Source organism: Eubalaena glacialis, chromosome 6 (assembly GCF_028564815.1).
Source record: "Eubalaena glacialis isolate mEubGla1 chromosome 6, mEubGla1.1.hap2.+ XY, whole genome shotgun sequence".
NCBI lineage: Eukaryota > Metazoa > Chordata > Mammalia > Artiodactyla > Balaenidae > Eubalaena > Eubalaena glacialis.
In genome coordinates, this window is record NC_083721.1 from 96,713,259 (window position 1) to 96,734,475 (window position 21,217).

Sequence of the window (21,217 nt, forward strand, 5' to 3'; positions counted from 1 at the left end):
CGGATGAGATCACGGTGCTTGGTCATGTTTCATGAATAGTCCTGTGAATCGCACATAGACCCTACATGTGTTTATAACGCATACAGTTTATAACGCTGTTTTTGAGGTTGTCCATGCACTGAGTTTTTATGATGCACCATGTGGATTCTAAAGCTATAGGGCAGATGAACTTTGCCGCAAGGAAAAGAACATAGAGCGTTGTTATAGCTTCATGCACTGTGGACAGTTGTTTTCTGCCTGACTTTGGGTACCAAGGAGGACTCCGTGCGGCCAGACCCTACTTCACATTCTTCTGCTTCCCCAGCTCTAAGTGGGAATGTCAATACTTGCACACCTCCTTCATAGACTTCTAAAGATCAAAGGAGAGAGTGTCTGTGAAAGTGCTCTGTTTGGGAGGGGGAGTCCTACCTTATGGAGGATGAAATTGTTTTGACTTCATAACGTGAAGGGGAAATCTTGAATTAAAGGCAGATTGGCCCTTTGTGGTTTTCTCCTTATGTGTTTAGGGGTCTTGGGATACTGGTTTTATTTGTAAATAAAAACCTGAAAAAAAAAACTAAAAAAATTAAAACTTAAAGACATTTATCCCCCAAAAAGATGCTTCTTATATTGAGTGTAGATCTGTTTATAATATTGAAAGGACGTGAGTGTAAGTAGGAGTGGAGATGACAGACAAAATTGGGAGATGGTTATTGAAGCTCCTTTGACAAAACTCAAAAATGGAATATTGGGACATGAAGCCTTGATAGTTTACTGTTCCCTAGTTTAGTTCTGACTTCATATCTTAATTGTGCTCTCTAAGCCCTTGAGATTATTTTTTAAATAAGCCCTTAAGGTGAATTGCCTGCAAACCTAGTATCTTCATGAAGTTCCCACATAAGGCATGTAAGTATAAGTATCGTTTTAAGGAAACTATCATGGAAAGGAAAAATCTTCATTCCCTGGATGAAATTGTCCCTGAATTGCAGATTTTAAGGCCTCTTGAGCCAACATCAATCCACCTGCATCACCAGGCCAGCATGGAAGGCCCCAAAGGCCCCAAGAGGGAGTCTTTGGTTGATCATGTGTTCAGGATGAAGTGCTGCTGCGTTGCTATGCTTACTTAGTTTACTGCCAATTTGTGTCAGCTTTTCTTAAAACCATTTGGTCAATAGGAGATTGCTTTTACTTCAAGGGAGAAATAGGCTCTGTCACTACAGCCATCTTATCAGATATTAAGGTGCCACATATGGTCCATAATATAATTTGCTCACTACAATTCTTGCAGTCTGATGATTAATGAAACCCTGCAAAGACATAATGGTTAGTGAGGAACCAGTATCAGTAGAAGCTGGAGAGAGAAGCACACACTTTGACTTGGGGGTCAGAGTGTGAACAGTTGGATGGTTTGAAGAGTCTCTAATAATTTTAAAGCCCAAGCAAAGTATTATTAGCATCGTTTGTTGCTACAGTATTTATCTATCTGCTCTTCTTAATCTTCTTGCTTATTGATTAGTATGGCATGGGGAGCAGCACCAAAGCCTCCTTCACCCCCTTTGTGGACCCCAGAGTGTACCAGACGTCTCCCACTGACGAAGATGAAGAGGATGAGGAATCTTCAGCTGCCGGTAAGCTAGAAGGCCCCGATGTTTTAGAAACAGCTTGGTTTTCCTTTCTGATATGGCCTGATAAAAAATTAATTATTAGTTCAATAGTTAAGCCATTAACTGCTTAGGCCCTGTCTTAAAGGGAAGACTTTTTATTACTTTTTTTTTTAATAGGATTCCTCAAACAAAGTTCTTTCTATTTTTTTTCATCTCTTCTATTTTGATTCTGGTAGGAACCCAGAGGTATCCAGGGGCCCTAGGAAAAGCTGTTCCTCAGAGATCTCCAAACTCACCACATATTTCTCAGAAGCAATTTCTGGGTACAGTGCTGTGCACTCAGTAGACACAATAAATGCGTGTTGAGTTGTGTTGAGTTCTAGGTGTGTGCTTCCCACTTCAAAAGTCTGGCTGATTTAGAGGAGAGTCTTGCTTTCTAGCATTCTGCAACTCGCTAATCATCAGACTCAACTTAGGCCAGTTTGTCAATTGATAATGTGGAATTTCAAAAAGTAAATCTGTCCTGCATATATTACAGGAGATGAGGATGGTGTGTTTAATTTTATGAGATGAATATTAATTCTCTAAACTGCTCAAGTAGTGTCTATAAACCTGTCTTACTAACGGATAAAACACTGCCTTTATGAATGACATACTTTATTCTACTAAAAAAGTGTAAAATATTTATAGTTTCAGTGTTTCTTTGCCTTTACCATAATGCACACTAAACAAGGAGAAATCATAGTTATTTGAAGCCCCTTTTCCATATCTCCATTGGTTATATTTTAAGATGCCACTGACTTCTCTGATTCTTTTTCTCAAAGCTCTGTTTACTAGCGAACTTCTTAGGCAAGAACAGGCCAAACTAAATGAAGCAAGAAAGATTTCAGTGGTAAACGTAAACCCAACCAACATTCGGCCTCATAGCGACACACCAGAAATCAGAAAATACAAGAAGCGATTCAACTCAGAAATACTTTGTGCAGCTCTGTGGGGTAAGTTGGTGCTTTTTTACCATTCGTTAATGAATTGACCCTCAAACAGGAATCTTACTATCAGAAGAGTGCTGATTGAATCATGGGTGTTAGAGACCCGATTTGGGACTGTCTCGGCTTCAAGAGAGACCAAGAGCAATTTTATATTTAGAAAGAACTGATACCCTAACTGATACAATTTTATATTTAGAAGGAACTGATACCCAGGATAGCAATGAGATTCAGAGTGACCTTGTCACATAACAGTGATGGGCTAAAGCCAACAACAGAACTAACTACCACTTAATATATGCCCACTCTGTGCCCAGCACTGTGTGTTGTGCCCCACGCCCTGTGTCTGTGATCCATACAACATTCTGCAAGGGCAGTAATGGCGTGACCTTCATGTGACAATTGAAAAAGCTGCACAGAATATTTTAGTGAATTGCCAAAGGCCATACCAGTAGTAGTAACAAGAGAAAACTTGAAAAGGACAACAAATGATGAGGCTTCCCTTTTAGTTCAAAACATCAACCTGCAGTTCTTGTGAAAAAGATCTGCAGATTTTAGCTGACCTCAGACTCAGTATAGGTGTGATAAGATTCTATCAAAATCCTGGTCTGTGTTACCATAAACATGACATACATATCAAGGAAGGACGTGGCTCATCTGCACCCATCTAAAATACTACACCTAGTTTGAAGCACCACAGTTTTATAAGGGCAAAAGCATTTGAGTTGTTAGCAGGGATGAGCACAGAGCCTAGAAACCATTTCAGGGGAGTAAGGCTCTGTCCTCTGGAGAAGAGACTATTAGAAGACAACAAGATAACCATGTTTAATATTGACTAACATGTGGTTGAAAGAGCAGACATTCACGTTACTTAGAAGACAGATGTGCAGTAAGCAAAAGAAGTGGAAAAATTACCCGTTCATAAATATAGGCCATTGCACGGCAGAACTCACAATGTGTGTGCGTGTCTGTGTGTATGTTGGGAGTCAGGGGTGTTTATTTGCCTAGAGATGAATTTTCAAGATTGTAGCTATCCAGACAAGACCACTTACCTACCAGAGTTTTTGTAATAGGAATTACTGCATGGGAGGTGGGCTGGACTAGAGTTAGATGCCTGAGAAGTCCCTTACAGCAGCGGTCCCCAACCTTTTTGGCACCAGGGACCGGTTTCGTGGAAGACAATTGTTCCACGGACGGTGGGGGCCGGGGAATTGGGGACCCGTGCCTTACAGTCAATATTTCTGTGACTCTTGGGCTATTAATACCTGCACTTGAATTGGCTTATCATTTCCCTAACAAAGAGCAGAACCTTAAGGGATGGGATGTAAATTAAGCTTTGGTGTGAGAAGGAAGAAGGGCTTTTCTTCCCATAGAGTATGGGAATGGGGCACTCTGTTATATGTAGAAGGTGGGTAGGCTAGAAATCACTGCATGAATAGGAGTGGGGTGAACCTTGGGGAAGTCTCGAGGTATGATTTATAGAGAGAGTCAAGAAAAGGGGGGGTGTTACAGGAAAGGAATAAAGGCAGATTGTGCTAGCATCACATCTGTGCCTCAGGTTCCTCTTGAGAAGAACTCTATTTTAGGTAGTAAAGGGCTACATGTAATGAGTGCTGCTACTACTTTATAAAAGAAAACTAATTTCATTACCAGTGGGACAGTGATTTAATTACTGTCTCAGAGCTACTACTTCTACACTCCCTACTGTAGTACCTGCTTGCCCATTAGTTTATATTTACAAGTCACAGTTTCTTAGGTTTTAAAGGGACCCTGGATGCAGAAGAGTAAAGTCCATAAGAGTCAGTCTTGGGATGCTTCTTAAATTTGCAGGTGTAAACCTCCTGGTGGGAACTGAAAATGGCCTGATGCTTTTGGACCGAAGCGGGCAAGGCAAAGTTTATAATCTGATCAACCGGAGGCGATTTCAGCAGATGGATGTGCTAGAGGGACTGAATGTCCTCGTGACGATATCAGGTATGTTGCTGGGATGACCAAGTCCTCCAGGTCTGCACAGATGGGAAAGGTGATCACCTCACTTCTGAAGGAATAGTAAGCTCTGCCCTTCCCAGCCAACAAGCAGCACGATAAATTATGGCAGTAGGGCCAGAATGACATCACCCACGTTTTGTAACTCCAGAGATTCTGACCTTCAAAGGGAAGTCTCTCACCTCTGCCTGAAATCTGAATCAGACAGAGACATACCACCATGGCTGTGTACGTATGGGTCTTCGCCCTCTGCCAGGACTCAGCAAGGATCCTTTTAAGGTGTCTGCACTCCGGTCATTGCCGTCTACTCTCAGGTGGAGAATATAAAAATGTAGGCTTCTGGATGAATTGGGAGATTGGGATTGACATATATACACTAATATGTATAAAATAGATAACTAATAAGAACCTGCTGTATAAAAAATAAAATAAAATTCAAAAAAATAAAAAATAAAATAATAAATGGAGGCTTCTGGGAGTGAGAAATTTTGTAAGCAGAAATTTCTCTGGTCTCTTTTCTTACAAGAACTGCTTTAGTTTATAGTTCACTGACATTTTAGCAAGTGCAGCTGGCCCATTGGGTGATTAGTCTGCAAGGAGATTGGAAGGTAGGAATCATTGCCGCCCTCTGCAGCTTTCCAGGTCCCAAAAAGAGCTTTAAAAAAAAAAAGAGACAAAAGTGAAGGCCTTACTACTGACAAGTTAAAAATGTAACCTGAAGGAGTCTATGTTCTTGAAAGTTTTTTCTTTCGGATGGTGTTTGAAGGAGTTTAATAAATAATACCCCTCTTTTCCCCTCCCATCCCACCCAGTATGAAACCGACAGTACCCCCGCACATTAGAACCACCTGAGGAGATGTGAAAACTCCAGGATGCACCCCAGACTAGTGGGTCAGAATCTGGGAGTGTGGCCCAGGTCTCAGAAGCTTTCATGGCTCATGAGGTGTCTCCACTGTGCAGCCAAGTTTGAGAACCAGCCATTGTTTTGCAAAGAGAAACATAGGGCTCCTCTTGAGTTGAACCTTGAATAAAGTTTAACTCTTCAGCTGTACTTCTGTTTTGAGAAAATGCCCTCATTTGATGCTACAATTTCCTCTTTCACTTGTCCATTGAATGCTCAGTTTCATCTCTTTTTATTCTCCCCAAATAAGGGTTTGCCAAGTAAATTCTTCTTGTATTATCATTTGACTTTAATTCAGCGTACTCCTTTATTCTGGGTAATGCGTTCTTGATTGCAACACTCCCAAATCAAATTTAAAACCGTACATCTGCCAGTCACCTACCAAAAGTGGAAATGATTTCAGAAAATTCATGTTCAGACTTCATTATGTTGTTCGTGACACATCCCATTTTTAAAAGTGCAACCATTTCCTATTATCATGAGGTGCATAGGTAGGGAAAGAAGAAAATGAAAACAGGAGCCAAATTTTCTTGAACTGCCCTCGGATCTGTGTTGGCAGAGAGAGGAGAAAGCACCAGCCCTCCTGCCCATCCTAGCTATAGAAATCAATGCATATTCAAGGCTTTTGGTTATAAAAAGGAATAGTAACTGCACGTGGTTCCCTTAATTTAGGCTATAAATGTACTCTCCTGTCAAATCTAGTGTGCAATGCTTTAATGAATTCTTTTCTTCTGGTATACATCACAGCTGCAAAATATGGAACATTTTTTGACACCTAAGCGAAGTCAAAGGAAAATAAGTACCCAAGAAGTATAACCCACAGGCTTAAATTACTGATCACTTAGGAAAAGCCACCCCAAGAGACATCTTCTTATCTGGTACTCAGATAATCTCAATATATTAAATTTTGCTCCTCAATTTAAAACTCCTCCATGTTTTTAAGCTGTTTCCTTACCATTACTAAGAATTCTTTACTCCATGATCTCTTTCCCATCATTTACCAAAGGGAACTTTTGTGTTTTTTTCCAAGTACACATCTTTTTCTCCATTCTTATTTCTGTTTGACACTCCTTTCAGGGATCTCAGCACTGTAAACATGTCCAAGGGTTATTTTCTGAGCCCTGATTGCCGTCATTGAACTTGTTTCTCATATCTCCTTAAGAAATTCCTTTTTCTGTTTGGTAAAATGAAACTACTACCAGCTGTCATCTTTAAAGTAATAGAGGAGGCGAGTAAGGGGGGGCTCTGCATTAACGTATGATGTTGGGTAGAAGGTGAGGGAAAGGTAGTCACACATGAGTATGCTAAAATTTCCAGTTGTCAGAACTCCTTCATGTAATTAGATCTGGAATGTTTTGGAACACTGATCAACCATTCCGTTACAGAATTAGGTCTTACTGAGCAGACACTGCCCTTTGCACTGGGAGGAGAGAATAAGAGCACCTTGCTCAAATAAGAAAGCGCCAGAAGGTAAAGACAAATTATGCAATGGTTATTTGCCCAAAACACTTGGACCTGTTTTGATCGTAAGTTCTGGCAGAGACAATACTTTGATGATGCTGGAGACACTGGTTATTGTGCCTTCACACATACACAGACACACACACAAGTGTAAATAAAAATAAATAAAATAAAATGGAGATGGGGAAGGATTGAGAGAAAAAGCTGCCTCAGGGCCTTGAAATTAAAGTTCTGTTACTTCAACAGGAAAGAAGAATAAGCTACGAGTTTACTATCTTTCATGGTTAAGAAACAGAATATTACACAATGACCCAGAAGTAGAAAAGAAACAAGGCTGGATCACTGTTGGGGACTTGGAAGGCTGTATACATTACAAAGTTGGTAAGTCTCAAGACATGGAATTGTTTGCTCAATCCAAATTATTCAGTGAAGTTTCATTTAGTTTTTTTCCATCAGATACTGATGATGCATTTGTGACCAGTTTAAGACACTGCTGGAACCTTAAATATACTTGCATTATTTCCCCAAAAAGTCAGATTGATGAAGTTTAAAGAATGCATTCAGAATAAAGTCTTAGGCTCCAGTTTGAACTCACTCCCAAAGACCCATTAAAATAACCATGAAGGAATAAAAGTGCTGTAAACCTACAAGGACAAAGGGACCAAGAGAAGAGAAAACAGATGAGAGATGTCAACGAAATTGAACAAGAATTATTAGATGACTAGGAACAGAACTAGCTGACCAGGAAATGCTGAATTCTAAGTCTGCTGTGAGGAAAGTCATCAAAATCAATCCAGTCACTCAACAGAACCCAGAAAGGCCCAGGACCTGAGGCCCCAGGTGTATCTGAGGTGGAGGTGGAGGGTGGGATTGAAAATGGGAGGATTGTTGGAAAGTTGATGAACAGCAAATCCTCCAGAACCCAGTCAGGCAGCCACCCTCCCTGACAGCAGCAGAAGATGAAAGGTGGGCACAGCCAATCTGTTGATGGGGAATATTGAATTATAAGGACACACTAATACACACACACACACACACACACACACACACACACACACACACACACACACACACACACACACCCTTCCCCTGTTTAGCACCCCAAATGTTGCCAGCCATGCTTATACTCCCAAGCAAGAGATTGAAAGATGGTCTTTGGAGAAACTAAATGGCCAGCAAGAAAAGATGTTCAGGTACTAATATTTGAAATGCCGTGAAAAGAGCATGCTATCTAACCACCTTAAAAGTGAAACCCATCAGTCGATAAGCCCACTAGAGCAGACAGTGGGAAAATCCACTGATGGGAAGGAAACTTAAACAGAAAGAAGGGACTTTAGAGGAAACAAGGATAATGAGGAATGGAACAAAAATTTTTTAAAAGAAACTATCAATATAATAACTTCAGAGAGATTAGAAATACTGTTTCCATAAAAGAAGAATAGGTGTTATTTTTTTTAAAAAGATGGAACAGGGTTGGAGAATGTCATTCAGGGACCAAGAAAAAAAATCTTGGAAATTAAAATATATTGGCAGGAATAAAAAATGCAGTAGAAGGGTCGGAAGACAAAGATGAGAAATGTCCTAGAAAATAGAATGAAAAGAAAAGAAAAAAGAGAGAATAGGTAAGAAAATAAAAGTTTCAGTCCAAGTGGTTCAAAATGTAAGTTACATGAGTTTTAGGAAAAAGATTAAGAAATGGAAGGAGAAGAAAGCATCAAAGAAAGAATATAAGAAAAGTTTCTAGAATTAAGACCTCAAAATCTCAAATTAAAAAGATTCACTGAGTACCTAGTATAGTGAATGAAAAAAGACTCACAAGAAGACATAGCAACATGATATTTCAGTAGCCAGGAAATGAGAAGGCTCTTAAAGCTTTCAAATTATAAGTAAATAAATAAACAGTTTACATGTAATAGACACAGAATTAGGTGGCCTGGGACTTACAGCAGTACTAGAAGGTTAGAAGACAATGGAGGGGACTTCCCTGGCAGTCCAGTGGTTAAAACTCCACGCCCCCACTGCAGGCGGCGAGGGTTTGATCCCTGGTCAGGGAACTAAAATCCCAAATGCTGTGCAGCACGGCCAAGAAAAAAGAAAAAAGACAATGGAGCAAGGCTTTCAAAGTTCTAAAGGAAAAATTTTTTTCACTTAGTATTTTATAACCCATCTGTATCAGCCAGGGCTCTCCAGAGAAACAGAACAAGCAGGATGTGTATATATATGGAGAGAGACAGAGAAGGAGAAAGAAATTAGTCCAGGCAAAGTGGGACAATGGAGGGTTCAGGAAGAGGTACCTACAAGAAAAATAAAATGTTACTAATAGATTACCTGCCATATTTTACTGTACTGCCAGCACTAACAGAAAGTTTCCACGTGCTTAGAGATAGATACATAGAAAATAAAGAAGTGAAAAAAATTGGGAAAGCAATTATAATAATGGTATACTACATGCCTCATCTATGAACAATAATGATTTAAACATAGGATATTGACTTAACCAAAACTTGTAAGTATAACTATATTGGAGGTGTGGGGAGGAAGAGATGTGTACATTTGAGAGAGAGATCTAGAGAGAGGAGATTGCTGTAAGAGACTAGACCCTTTCCATTCTCCAGAGTCAGTAGGTAATATCTACAGCTGAAAAAAGTTGTAAATAACATTATCAGCACGTCATTTAGAAATATGGAAATAAATCGCTGAAGAAGTATTTGAAAGTATATTAAAGACAGAATAGTAAACAGGAGAGGCATGCTACAGAAAAAGAGCTCAGAGAACAAGAATTTGGTCAGTTATCCTGGGCTAAATTCTTTAGGACATAGAATATTCTGTTTGTTCAAACATTTTATAAATAAAAAGACTGCCATGTGTACTGTCTTAGTCTGTTCAAGCTGCTATAACAGAATACCACAGACTGGGTGGCTTATAAACAACATGAATTTATTTCTCACAGCTCTAGAGGCTGGGCAGAGCCAAGATCAAGGTGGTGGCAGATTCAGTATCTGGTGAGGGCCTGCTTCCTGGGTCATAGACAGTGGTCTTTTTCCTATAACCTCACATAGCAGGAAGGGAGAGGGATCTCTCTGGGATCTCATGTTAAGGGCACTGGTCCTTTTTGAATTCCTAATAACTGGAATCCAAATTTGTATAGTAAGCGAACGGCAGCCATTATGTCTCTACCCATTTGTTGATTTTTCTACCATCTTGCCATACCAGTTCTCAGCTGCTTACATGTGGGTGAACATAAAAGCCAGGCAAGGAGACATGGAGGATTTTTATACAGATTCTTCTTACAATAAATACTTCACATCTAGACCTAGTGCTTAGAGGCAGTCCTAAGCCAGTTACATCTTTAGATGAAGAAAAGAGCCTTCAGTATGAAGCAAAAAGCCCCAGGTATCCTGCAAACCAAGTACATTAAAGGAAGTTAAATCTGTATCTATGAGAACATCCCACACCAGAGCATTACCCTCAATCAGGATGATATATATGTGTGTGTGTATATATATATATATATATACATATATATAGTGGTTTACACATTCATTAATACAAAAACTTGAATAAATTAATGAACTATTTTAATTCATAATTTTTCTATTACAGTCAAATATGAAAGGATCAAATTCTTGGTGATTGCCTTAAAGAATGCTGTGGAGATATATGCTTGGGCTCCTAAACCATATCATAAGTTCATGGCATTTAAGGTAAGCAGGCATGTGATTACCTAACAAGGGCTTGTTTTTTTATATAGTTTAGGTTCCCATCAGTTAACAGTGGTTAACTTACACGTACACTAGTACCAATTTTTCTGTATATAATAAACCTCTTTTAAAAGTGTAGGAGCTCTTATTTGTTATTCTAAAAGTAAAGACTAGGTATTAGTAAATACTGTTAATTAGTCAAATTAAGATTTGGGTACACCCTCCTCCATTTCAGGTCTATGCATCATCATCTCTAAGTGGCATTTAGTGTGGAATGGTTACCAGGCAAAGCAGTCATTATGATATTAGGCAATGAGATTTATTATACACCCACCTAACTAGGGCACTCTCTTGATATTTCGTCTGAAAAAGGCAGACCGATAGCAAGCAGCACTGAATCTCAAGGCTGAACTGAGTCTCTAAATCTTGTAATCCTCGTAAGCCTTTTGGGGAAAAGTCGCTAAAACTCACTTGATGCTCATATATCCCCATTGCTGTTGGACTTCTCTGAAATGAATACTGAATGGAAATGGCCTAGTTTCTCTGCCTCCTTCAATTTTCATTGCTGTTTCATTTTTTATCTTGTCTAAGTCTGTACCCACTGTGGTTGGCTTGATAACTCATGAGATTCAACAGAAGTAGGATGGGGAAATGCTGGTCCCGTTGACTCCAGATCATGAAAGCTGACCCCCAAATGCCAGAAGGACCAGTACTTACAGGCACCCTGATGTTTTCAGAGCTGCACAGTCTACCCATAGCCAGTGTGAATTTACCTTCTGTTCATTCTTACTCTCTGCCTACATCTCTCTCATTCTTTATATCTCCTTGGCCCTCACTTTTTCTCCCCACCTTTATGACTATTATCTTTCTTTGACCCTTTATGTATTTTCTGTTGCCACATATGCCACGTGAGGGCAGAAGCTGCCTTGGGAACATTACAAAGCCCTCTTCAGGGCTGAATCACCCCCCCCCCCACCCGGCTTCTGTCTTGTTCCTTTAGCAGGGCAAGGAGTTCATTTGTGATGTGCTCAGGAAGATGCGAAATGGGCCCCGCTCGTTAACCCCGCTTTTATGGAGAGAAATGTTTGGAATGCATTAGGTTAGTAATAACACTTCAGGGATGACTCCTGAAGGCTACAGCGGTGCTGCTGTCCTGCCAAAATCTCTCTTCACAAAAGCTTTTCAATCGAGATCCCGTTCCCGGTCCAGTTCTGAAGTTACTGTCATCAGTGTGTTAGCCAAAGTGCAGGACTGACTGCAAAATGCTTTGTTGAGCAAACCATGGCCAGCCTAGAAAGAGGGAAGAGCAAAGGCAAGGACTCGAAGAGGAAAGACTGGAGCCAGCAGGGGGTCGAGCCCTCCCGTGGGACAAGGAGATGAGGCTCGAACCTCCCATATGTGAGAACGATGTTAGCAAAAGAGAAGGAGGGCGGGGTCTGTTAGGTGATGGTGGCATGATAGCCGAGGCACTTGTGGTTTCACAGATTCTCGCCCAGACTTCAAGGCCAATACAGGTAGAGTGTGGATTAAATAAGGGCAGAGGAAAACAGAGGAACACTTGACAGTTAGCTGGGGCTTAGACTCCGGAGTCTCACACACAGAACTTTGATAAACGTGGCTGGAGCTCTTTTTTTTCCTTTCCTTTTAAACCCAGCTAGCCAACGTAAGCCGTGAGTCTTGAGATGAATCATCCCCACCATCCTCTATCGCCCAAAGCCAAGTCTCAGATCTCAACATTAAGTTTAGAGAAAGCGCCAGCCTGATGTGTACTCACTCACCCAGGAGAGTCAGAACCAGAGCATGCCTGTTAACGCTGAACAGGCTTAGCACAGGGCTGGCCCGCCTGCCCACCCAGTCTGTCTCTGAAAAGGTAGTAGCCATGCCTGGGCCTGGCTGTCCCTTGGGAAGGAGAGACGCCAGAGAGGTGACTGGACCTTCTTCTTGGGGAAAAGGCCAGAAATAAACAGGGAAGAACAGCAGCACCCAGACACCAAGTTTTTAATATATGATGACACTATCAAAACTGACAACTGTCAACCAGCTTCTCTGCCCTGGAGCACAAGGGGTAGAAAAAGGGGAACAAATGGATGCTAGACTCTTCCTCCCAGAGTCAGAATATGAATAGCCCTAAAATTGAAAGAAAGATTTCCTAGCTTTTCAATTTAAGAAAGTCAGACATTAACTTCCACAGGAAATGGCTAAAGGAAAAATTTATTAAGATAACGTCTTTGAATGATGTGGGTACTCATGGGGTGATTTTTAAAGTCTTTTGCAGATCTCCAGCACAAGCCACTGCTTGTTGATCTCACAGTAGAAGAAGGTCAAAGATTAAAGGTTATTTTTGGTTCACACACTGGTTTCCATGTAATTGATGTTGATTCAGGAAACTCTTATGATATCTACATACCATCTCATGTAAGTTCCTGGAAGCAGACTGTCAAGACTCTCTGTTCCACAACCTGTGTGTATAGATTTGTTTTTGTACATTTTTAGTGGAGGTCATGCTAACTTCTACTAATCAGTAAAGCAGATGGACTTATGGTCTTCACTAAATAGATGAGGCTTTTAAGACATAAAACATGTAAATTTAACTGATTTTTATGGCTGCCTAAAATTGAGTAACACGTAATAGCAGTTATTTGCCATTTACTGGACATGTTGTCTCATTGGATTTTACATTAAAATACATACAGTGTTTTTCATTCAAGGGCATAGATTCTGTTTTTTAAGCAAGACTATAGTAGATGAGCTTCTATTTTTAGTTTTTGAAGGAGATTGCTTCATTTTATGTGGGAGAAGTCCAGGGAGCCTTTTTCTGCTATTGTTGCTCTCTTCAAGTGGAGGGCAGTGTCACGTGGCGGAATCAGACACCCTGGAGCACATGCTCTGGCTCTTGCATGTGTTCGCTTTGCAATAGTGGACACATTAGGCAGCCTGTCCAACCCTCAGCTTTCACATCTGTAAAATGGGGTAAGAGGACCTATCACATAGGGTTATCGTCAGCATTAAGTGAGGTCATACATCTAAAGTAGTTGGCACAGGGTCCTGCAAATTGTACTATTAATATTACTATACTGACACATTGCCTAAAACATGACTTCTAAGGGACGTGCTGCCCATGGTTTCATGTAGTAGGATGAGTGCACTGTAAATTGTGTTTCCTCTAATGTATGTAGTCCCAAGGCTAACATACAGTAGAAATTATTCGTCAGCAAAGTCTGAGACCTAATCTGTTGCTGTTTGGTATTTTGAGACTTTAAAGACTTTACTCCAAAGGAGCACAACAATTGAAAAAAGTTGTTTTGGTGCACGACACACACATGTCATTGGTTGTTACGTTACAGCTTTTCTCGTGTGTGTATGTGCACACAGGACTCACAGCCCGTGCTCTTGGTGAGGGGACTGGGCTGTCGCCATGTCATCCTCCATCCCCTGTCCACCATGTACCTACTGGACGGCCATGACATTCTCAACCAGGGCATCGCAGCAACACCACGTCTCTTTTCCCAGAACAAGTCAATCTACACTTATCTGAATAGTATGATTTTTTTTTAGTGAACGGTAATTTTTAAATTTTTTCTCAACAAGCCATTAATTTGGACTACAGTAAGTCCCCTACATAAGAACGAGTTCCGTTCCGAGAGCAAGTTCGTAAGTTTAGTTTGTTCATAAGTCCAACGATGTTAGCCTAGGTACCCAACTAACACAATCGGCTATATAGTACTGTACTGTAATAGGTTTATGATACTTTTCACACAAATAATACATAAAAAACAAACACAAAAAATAAAGAAAACATTTTTAATCTTATAGTACAGTACCTTGAAAAGTACAGTAGTACAGTACAACAGCTGGCACTTCTTAGCAGTACCAGCTACATCACTGCTGCTTTTACGCTTGCTTCCGGACATCCTGGGCTTGAAATAACGATACTGTACTACTGTACTCTATACAGTACTGTAAAAGTAAAGTACATAAAAGCACAACCACTTGTAGAGGATGCACGCACATCACAATGTACACCAGGCACGTGAAGATTGGACATGCGAACACACGTTTGCACCTTGGAAAGTTCGCACCTTGAAGGTTCGTATGTAGGGGACTTATTTAGACACCCAGATAAACAATCTGTACTGACTGTTCATAGCCTGTTTTGGTCCCACCTTTTGGCCCCATTTGGGCTGTTTGCATCAGATCCAACTGGATTGCATTCTCCTCATCTTTTTTGGAAGTAGATAGAAAACACAAGATTTTCAATGTCCACGGCAATGTGCTCAAATCCCAATTCTACCACCATATACTAGTGCAGCTTTGGTCAAATTACATAACCCCTCTAAGATGCAGTTGCTTCATCTGTAGACAGAAATATCTAGCATAGGGAGCTGTTCTAAAGGCCAGAAGTTATACACGGAAAGGACCCACGCTTGGCACAGGGCAGGTGCTCCATAGTTGTAGTTGTTGCTTTTAGAACAGGTAAATTGGATTCTCAACCTAGTGCCTTAGTTTGTATTTACCAGGGTATTTGACAGGTCTGTGGTTAAATTAAGCAAAGCAAAACGTCAGTCTCTAGAATGTAAATGGAAAAGGGAAAAGAAAAAAAAATTTTTTTTTTTTTGCAATTCTTAGAGAGTAATAGCTAAGATACTGTCTTATTTTTTAAAAGAATAATGCCTGGCCTTTCTTTGTCTTCTAGATTCAGGGCAATATCACTCCTCATGCCATTGTCATCTTGCCTAAAACAGATGGAATGGAAATGCTTGTTTGCTATGAGGATGAGGGGGTGTATGTAAACACCTACGGCCGGATAACTAAGGATGTGGTGCTCCAATGGGGAGAAATGCCCACGTCTGTGGGTAGGTTAACCATTCCTTATCTCCTTCAGCAGTTACACCCCCCAAATGAAACGAAAGTCAAGAAATGTGAAACAACCATTTGATTCCACAAAAAAAAAGTCTGTGAATAACACTTGTAAGACTTGCTTTGTCTGTTTATCTCAAGTCGTTTGTCATTTTTGTGGTTAAGATGTGAACAGATGCTGTGAGTTATTGCCCATCTAATGTTTTTAATGCAGTTTTGGAAATTCCTTTTGACAGCCTACATTCATTCCAATCAGATAATGGGCTGGGGCGAGAAAGCTATTGAGATCCGGTCAGTGGAAACAGGACATTTGGATGGAGTATTTATGCATAAGCGAGCTCAAAGGTTAAAGTTTCTATGTGAAAGAAATGATAAGGTAAATCCGTTTCAACATTTGCATTAGTGTTTGCATTTTAAGAGACCACCAGGTACCTGTGAAACCTTCATTTTCCTTTATACTGATTTGAATCACATCTGTGTTAAACAATCAATATTATCTTGAAATGGCATTATTTGGTTTGATTCCTGTGAACCCTCAAAATATGTTATTCACACATCAAAAAAGACATAAAAACATCTAAAAAATTTCTTGTAAACTCTTAGTAACTTGTGTGGCTTGCAGGCCTTAAGATGACTCAGCAAATACCCCAAATTCTCCTAAGCACTTAGAAGAGTTGGCCTCTCATTAGTCATCTAACAGTGGGTCAACTTTATACCCCACTTTTAGACTTTTCACAAAATCACTATTGGGACGTAACCCATCACATTATATTCGATTTTAAATGTAAAACATTTGACATGTAGAAATATAAACTTTTTAAAAGTGTCACCCATTCCTTAAGGAATGCACAATCACAAACTCAACTAGTGCCATGTCCTGTGTCATTCCAGCCATGTTTCTTCTGAAGTGTCATAGAGTGACTGTTTTCCAGTGAAATCGGCGGTGTTCGTCTGGCATGATCAGTCGCCCAGAAGGCGTATCCTGTAGCAGTGCTGCTTCTCCCTTGCCCTCCCTGTAGACTAACCCAGAGTTTTTAGTAGCTAAGCTATGCTGTATTTGTGAATTCATCCTTTGGGACTATGGCCAACTTAGAAATGCTGTCCCCAAAACAGCAGACATAAACATCTATAGAAAAGAACGTGACAGGTTGAACAGACCTGCATCTCTTGGCTCACTCCCGTTCCCCAGAAGCCAGGCTGGTCTTAGTCTGGCCCTGGAGTAGCCAACTACTCTGACCTGGTGTGGTCTGGTGTGGTCTGGGTGGCAACAGCTGGGGATGGCAAGGATGGTCCCAGGCCCTTATCAGAATACGCCAGAAAACAGACCTGACCCCTAGTAAAATTCTAGCCCCCGCCTAGTCTCTGGGAATCATAAGACTAGGAGTCATCTGGGCACGGACACCCACGCTCCAGTTCATTGAAGTCCCACCCCAGAAAGCCAATTTCAAGTCACAACCACACCCTCAGCAGCAGGCTGGGACCACACCAGCATTTGGGGCCCGAGGTTTAGAGCCAGGGCTCACAGAACCTGGAGAGAACAGTGGCCCTTTCTTTCCCTCATTGTGTTCCCATGGGTCCTCTGTGCTTCCCCGTTTTGATTCACTGACCCTAACAGTAGCTTTACTTACATATGTAGCATTAGCTGAATGGTGAGCATTTCCACAGAACTTCCTAAGAAGTTGTTGGGAGAGACAGCATTCTTCTGAAGAAACTGGGGGAATGAAGTAGCAGAGACTTTATACTAATGACAAAAGTAAATGCCTTGGACCAAAGTTTGGTGTTGGCTGACTGAAGGACTGGGCCACAGCCCAGAATATTATTTTTCTGGGCAGTGGTTCATTGATGTTCAGCTCAAGCAAGCAGTACCCCAAATTTTGCTCGCTTCTCTCAGTCGTTTGATAAAATGATTTAGCAGGCCCAGACCGAATGGACTGTGGTTCTCCTTACTAATGCCATGATCTCCTTTGGCCTAGGATATGCATTCATCAGCAGAGAAACCAAGCATTAACTCTTGGAATGCCAAAGTGAATAGCCATTAAACACCTTACCCTATCTGACCAGAACCACTTATTTTTTTTCTTAATTGAGAAATGAAGTTGTATAGTAGTCAGTAGGCCCCAAATTCCCCCTTGACTTTGGAAATGTGAGAGGATTCTCTTCATTCCCAAAGTCTGCCCTCTTGTTATTAGGGGAGAGAAAAGGGGAGCCCCTGTGGCTTTCCAGAAATTAACAAAGGACGTGTTGTGTCCTAGACCAGAAATCCAGCATATTAGCCTAGCACGAAACTCCCTTGTAAAAAGTGAGCGCCCAAAGGGTTGTTACAAATCAAGATATAGCCCCTTCTGGGTCCCTGAAGGCCAATGCCACAGTCAGTCATAGTAACCTTCATAGGAATAAAGGCAGGAATGTTTACAGAGGATGCACTGTATTAAAAGGCACTTTATAAACACCAGCCATTAAGTCTTAAGAGCTGACACATGGCAAGGATAGGACATGTGAGAGAAAATGGATGGACGGTTGAAGAAAAGAGGGAAAGAAACCATGCGGTTGAACTAACTTCTTTTTAATTTCAAACAGGTATTTTTTGCATCCGTGCGATCTGGAGGAAGTAGCCAAGTGTTTTTCATGACCCTCAACAGAAATTCCATGATGAACTGGTAACAGAAGAGCACTTGGCACTTATCTTCATGGCGTTATTTCTAATTTAAAAGAACATAACTCATGTGGACTTATGCCAGTCTAGAGGCAGAATCAGAAGGCCTGGTTGACCATACCGCTTTACCCTTTTCCTCTCCCTCCACCCGTCCCAGTACAGTCCATCTTTCAATGTTGCAGCCTGGTTGAGAAGGAGAGAAAAAGGTGGCAGGAATTTCCAGGAGATCCCCAAGAATGCTGCGTTGTCTATGGACAAAGATGGACCACGTGCCCTTCGGAGTTAGGGATAGAAACAAATATTGTGTGCTCTTATGATTAAGCTGTGTTCTGGTGGGGTTTTGAGTTTTATTTTGTTTTGTTTTTTTACCTTTTTTTCTTTACCCCTTTACTTTGTAAGAATGGGGAAAGAATGCATACTGAGAAAATGTCTGTTTTTAATTCTGTCTGCCTGCTAGCTTTCAGTATACAATGTGTTGTAAAATTTCCAATTTCGAATGGTGAGAGACAGCACAATAAATGTACCTTATCTCTTTACACTGAAGGCCATAACTACATAGTGGGGTAATTGTAGAACTCTTTTGCCTTCACGAACCCAAAAGGTTGCTTTTTGATAGCAACTGCTAATGGATTTTTAAAAGAGAAGAAAAATACTAGTTTTCCCCTCTTTCGGGAAATAGATTTTAAATGGCTAAACTACTAGCCTTAGACTAATAAAATCAACTACCATTTTTGTGAGTCTGGCAGGCCCTATTTTATATGGCCCTGTACAGAACAGAGTGTGTTGAATGGGATAGTAGTGCCATTGAGTTGAGTTGGCTCTAGTGAATGAGGGACTCTATAATACAACATTGCCTCAGCGATTATGCAACAGATCAGGGCAAAAGATGGGATGACAGAGGGGGTCAGACAGAAAAAGCTGCTGGAAACAAGCTAAAAATGTATACACACACACACACACACACACTTTTTTTTTTCCAAATGCACAAAACTTCCCAGCTAAGAGGTCACTCTGTTCGGGCTTCGTTAGGAGTTAAGACTTTGTTCTTTCTGGGAATTGGAGAATAAATAAGATCCAGGCTCTGGTCGTTCCCAGCTTTCTCCTGAGGGTGCCACTTTCCCAAGATGAAAACTGTGACTGAAAAAATAATAATAATAAATGTTTCTGAGCTGCCTGTGTTCTCTCTGGGTTGGTGAGAGAAGGGACTAGACTACTAAGCCTGCCTGAGACCCAGTGGGCATCATTGGTTCAGATGTTATAGAACTTGAAAGCAAGGCTTTGGCCAAAATTCTGAGACCCTAATCATTTTACCTTCCTCCAAATTACCCAACATACGGTAAACAGCATTTGTGCAGAATATGTATGTATTTCGTTCAGGTTGACTTGTGTCCTTATAGACTCTTACGCGGATGATTTGAACTTTTACGTGACTGTCTGGGATTTCTTTTTCCAAAGCTACCAGCATGGCCGCCTGTGGTATCAAGGTGTTGCAAAACAATATCTGTGTTGCGCTTCCTGTTTTAACCTACCTCGTTTCGTTTGTTTTGTTTCACTGTTCATCACAGCAGTGTTATCTCCAGGAGACATATAGAGAGCTCAACTGGCAATCTCAGGTGCATTTAATATTTTGAAATGAAACAGTAGTTGACCAAATTGTTCTTCTTGAAAAATTGAAAAAAAAAAAAAATCCAACAACAACAAAACTAATGTGGCTTGTTTCTGGAGAAAACAATTACTCTAAACAGATCAAACAAACAAAAAAAACCTATGATCCTACTGATTTTGCCTAAATACATGAGCAGCTGATGTACTATTAATGAGAACAAAATACACATTAGGAAAACGGCGCCATTTCAATCTGGTGGCTTGGGCAAGGGGAGACAGGGAAGGGGAAATATTCTAGTTCCATTATAGATGATTCTGCCCCTCCTGTAAAGGTGGTTGTCATTTGCATTTATTTTAAGCAGGTAACACAGGAATGGAATTGAGGATTATCTTCAGGCGATCACCAAGATGTCCTCATTGTGGTCCCTTGAGTGCTCAAAAGCAATGATATCCTCCCGTTCTCATTTTTACTGCTAAGGTTCTGCTGCTGAACAATATTATCTTCACAAATTCCGTGCAACAAATTCAGCAATGACGTTTTGGATTGAATTTAGCAACTACTGTAATGGGATGCTGACGTGGACAAGATATATTGATTTGGGTCTCATCCCCGCATGTGATTGCCACCAGCTCTTTATATCGCTGCTGTGGTATTTTAAACCAGAAGCTTCTTTAAATTATGTTGCAAACTGATCTTTGTTTTTATGTTTTGTTTTGTTTTTATTTCTAAGTGGTAAGTTCGAAACACACAGCTTTAAATGATTTTTTTATTGTGGGATTTTGGGTACAGTTAAGAAATAAAAGGGAATCATTGTGTTTAAACATAAGGTAGTAGTTTGTGAATGTATTTTTTAAAGCCTAGATTCATTGAAACAAAAAATCATAAGAGAACAATATTAATGCAGTCTTGTTTACAGTATGTACAGTGACATAACATAGAACATGAGCTTTTCTGGTGCCAACAACAATAAAACACAGACGTTAAACATCAAGCCATGCCTTTTATATTTTTGTACAAATATGTTACACAGAGTACAAGGCAAAACCAAATTTAAAAAGGGCCCCCTACAAATCTGTGCTTCTTAAAAGATTTCTAAAGAATTCTTTGAAGCTTTTATCTCCAAAAATACATTTTCCTCCATCAGGACTGGCCCTAGCCCTGAAATACTGAGGCCTAGGTCATGCAGAATATTTCAGAATAACTATTCTTGGGCCCGTAACAATTCCCAACTTTTTGGTTTGCTTTAATTCTTTATTCCTTTTTGGGGGGGGGCAGGGGTGAGGGGGTGGTTGTACTTTTCATCCCTCTTAATATCATCTTAAAAATAAAATGAGCCAGTTCTACAGAGAAAATCCCCAGCAGGAAAAAATAAAACTAAAAACTGAAACGAGTTTCAAGACCAAAGAAATTTTTATTAAGATGTCTATGCAAAGAGAAACTGAGCCCTCCCTCCCCCAAAGTAAGTTTCTCTAGATCTTTTCTG

General features: G+C 40.5%; 1 protein-coding gene across 1 annotated transcript in view; it reads left to right on the forward strand.

The window, feature by feature from the left end:
* The window catches only part of TNIK (TRAF2 and NCK interacting kinase), a 410,774-nt gene extending 392,314 nt beyond the window's left edge, over window positions 1-18,460 (forward strand). Inside the window, exons 24-32 of the mRNA XM_061193436.1 lie at window positions 1,496-1,607; window positions 2,408-2,578; window positions 4,400-4,543; window positions 7,164-7,298; window positions 10,521-10,621; window positions 12,884-13,033; window positions 15,312-15,471; window positions 15,712-15,851; window positions 18,053-18,460. Of these exons, the coding sequence (XP_061049419.1) occupies window positions 1,496-1,607; window positions 2,408-2,578; window positions 4,400-4,543; window positions 7,164-7,298; window positions 10,521-10,621; window positions 12,884-13,033; window positions 15,312-15,471; window positions 15,712-15,851; window positions 18,053-18,136 (1,197 nt within the window). The 3' untranslated portion in view covers window positions 18,137-18,460. The remainder of the gene's footprint in view (window positions 1-1,495; window positions 1,608-2,407; window positions 2,579-4,399; window positions 4,544-7,163; window positions 7,299-10,520; window positions 10,622-12,883; window positions 13,034-15,311; window positions 15,472-15,711; window positions 15,852-18,052) is intronic.
* Window positions 18,461-21,217: the final 2,757 nt, after the last annotated feature.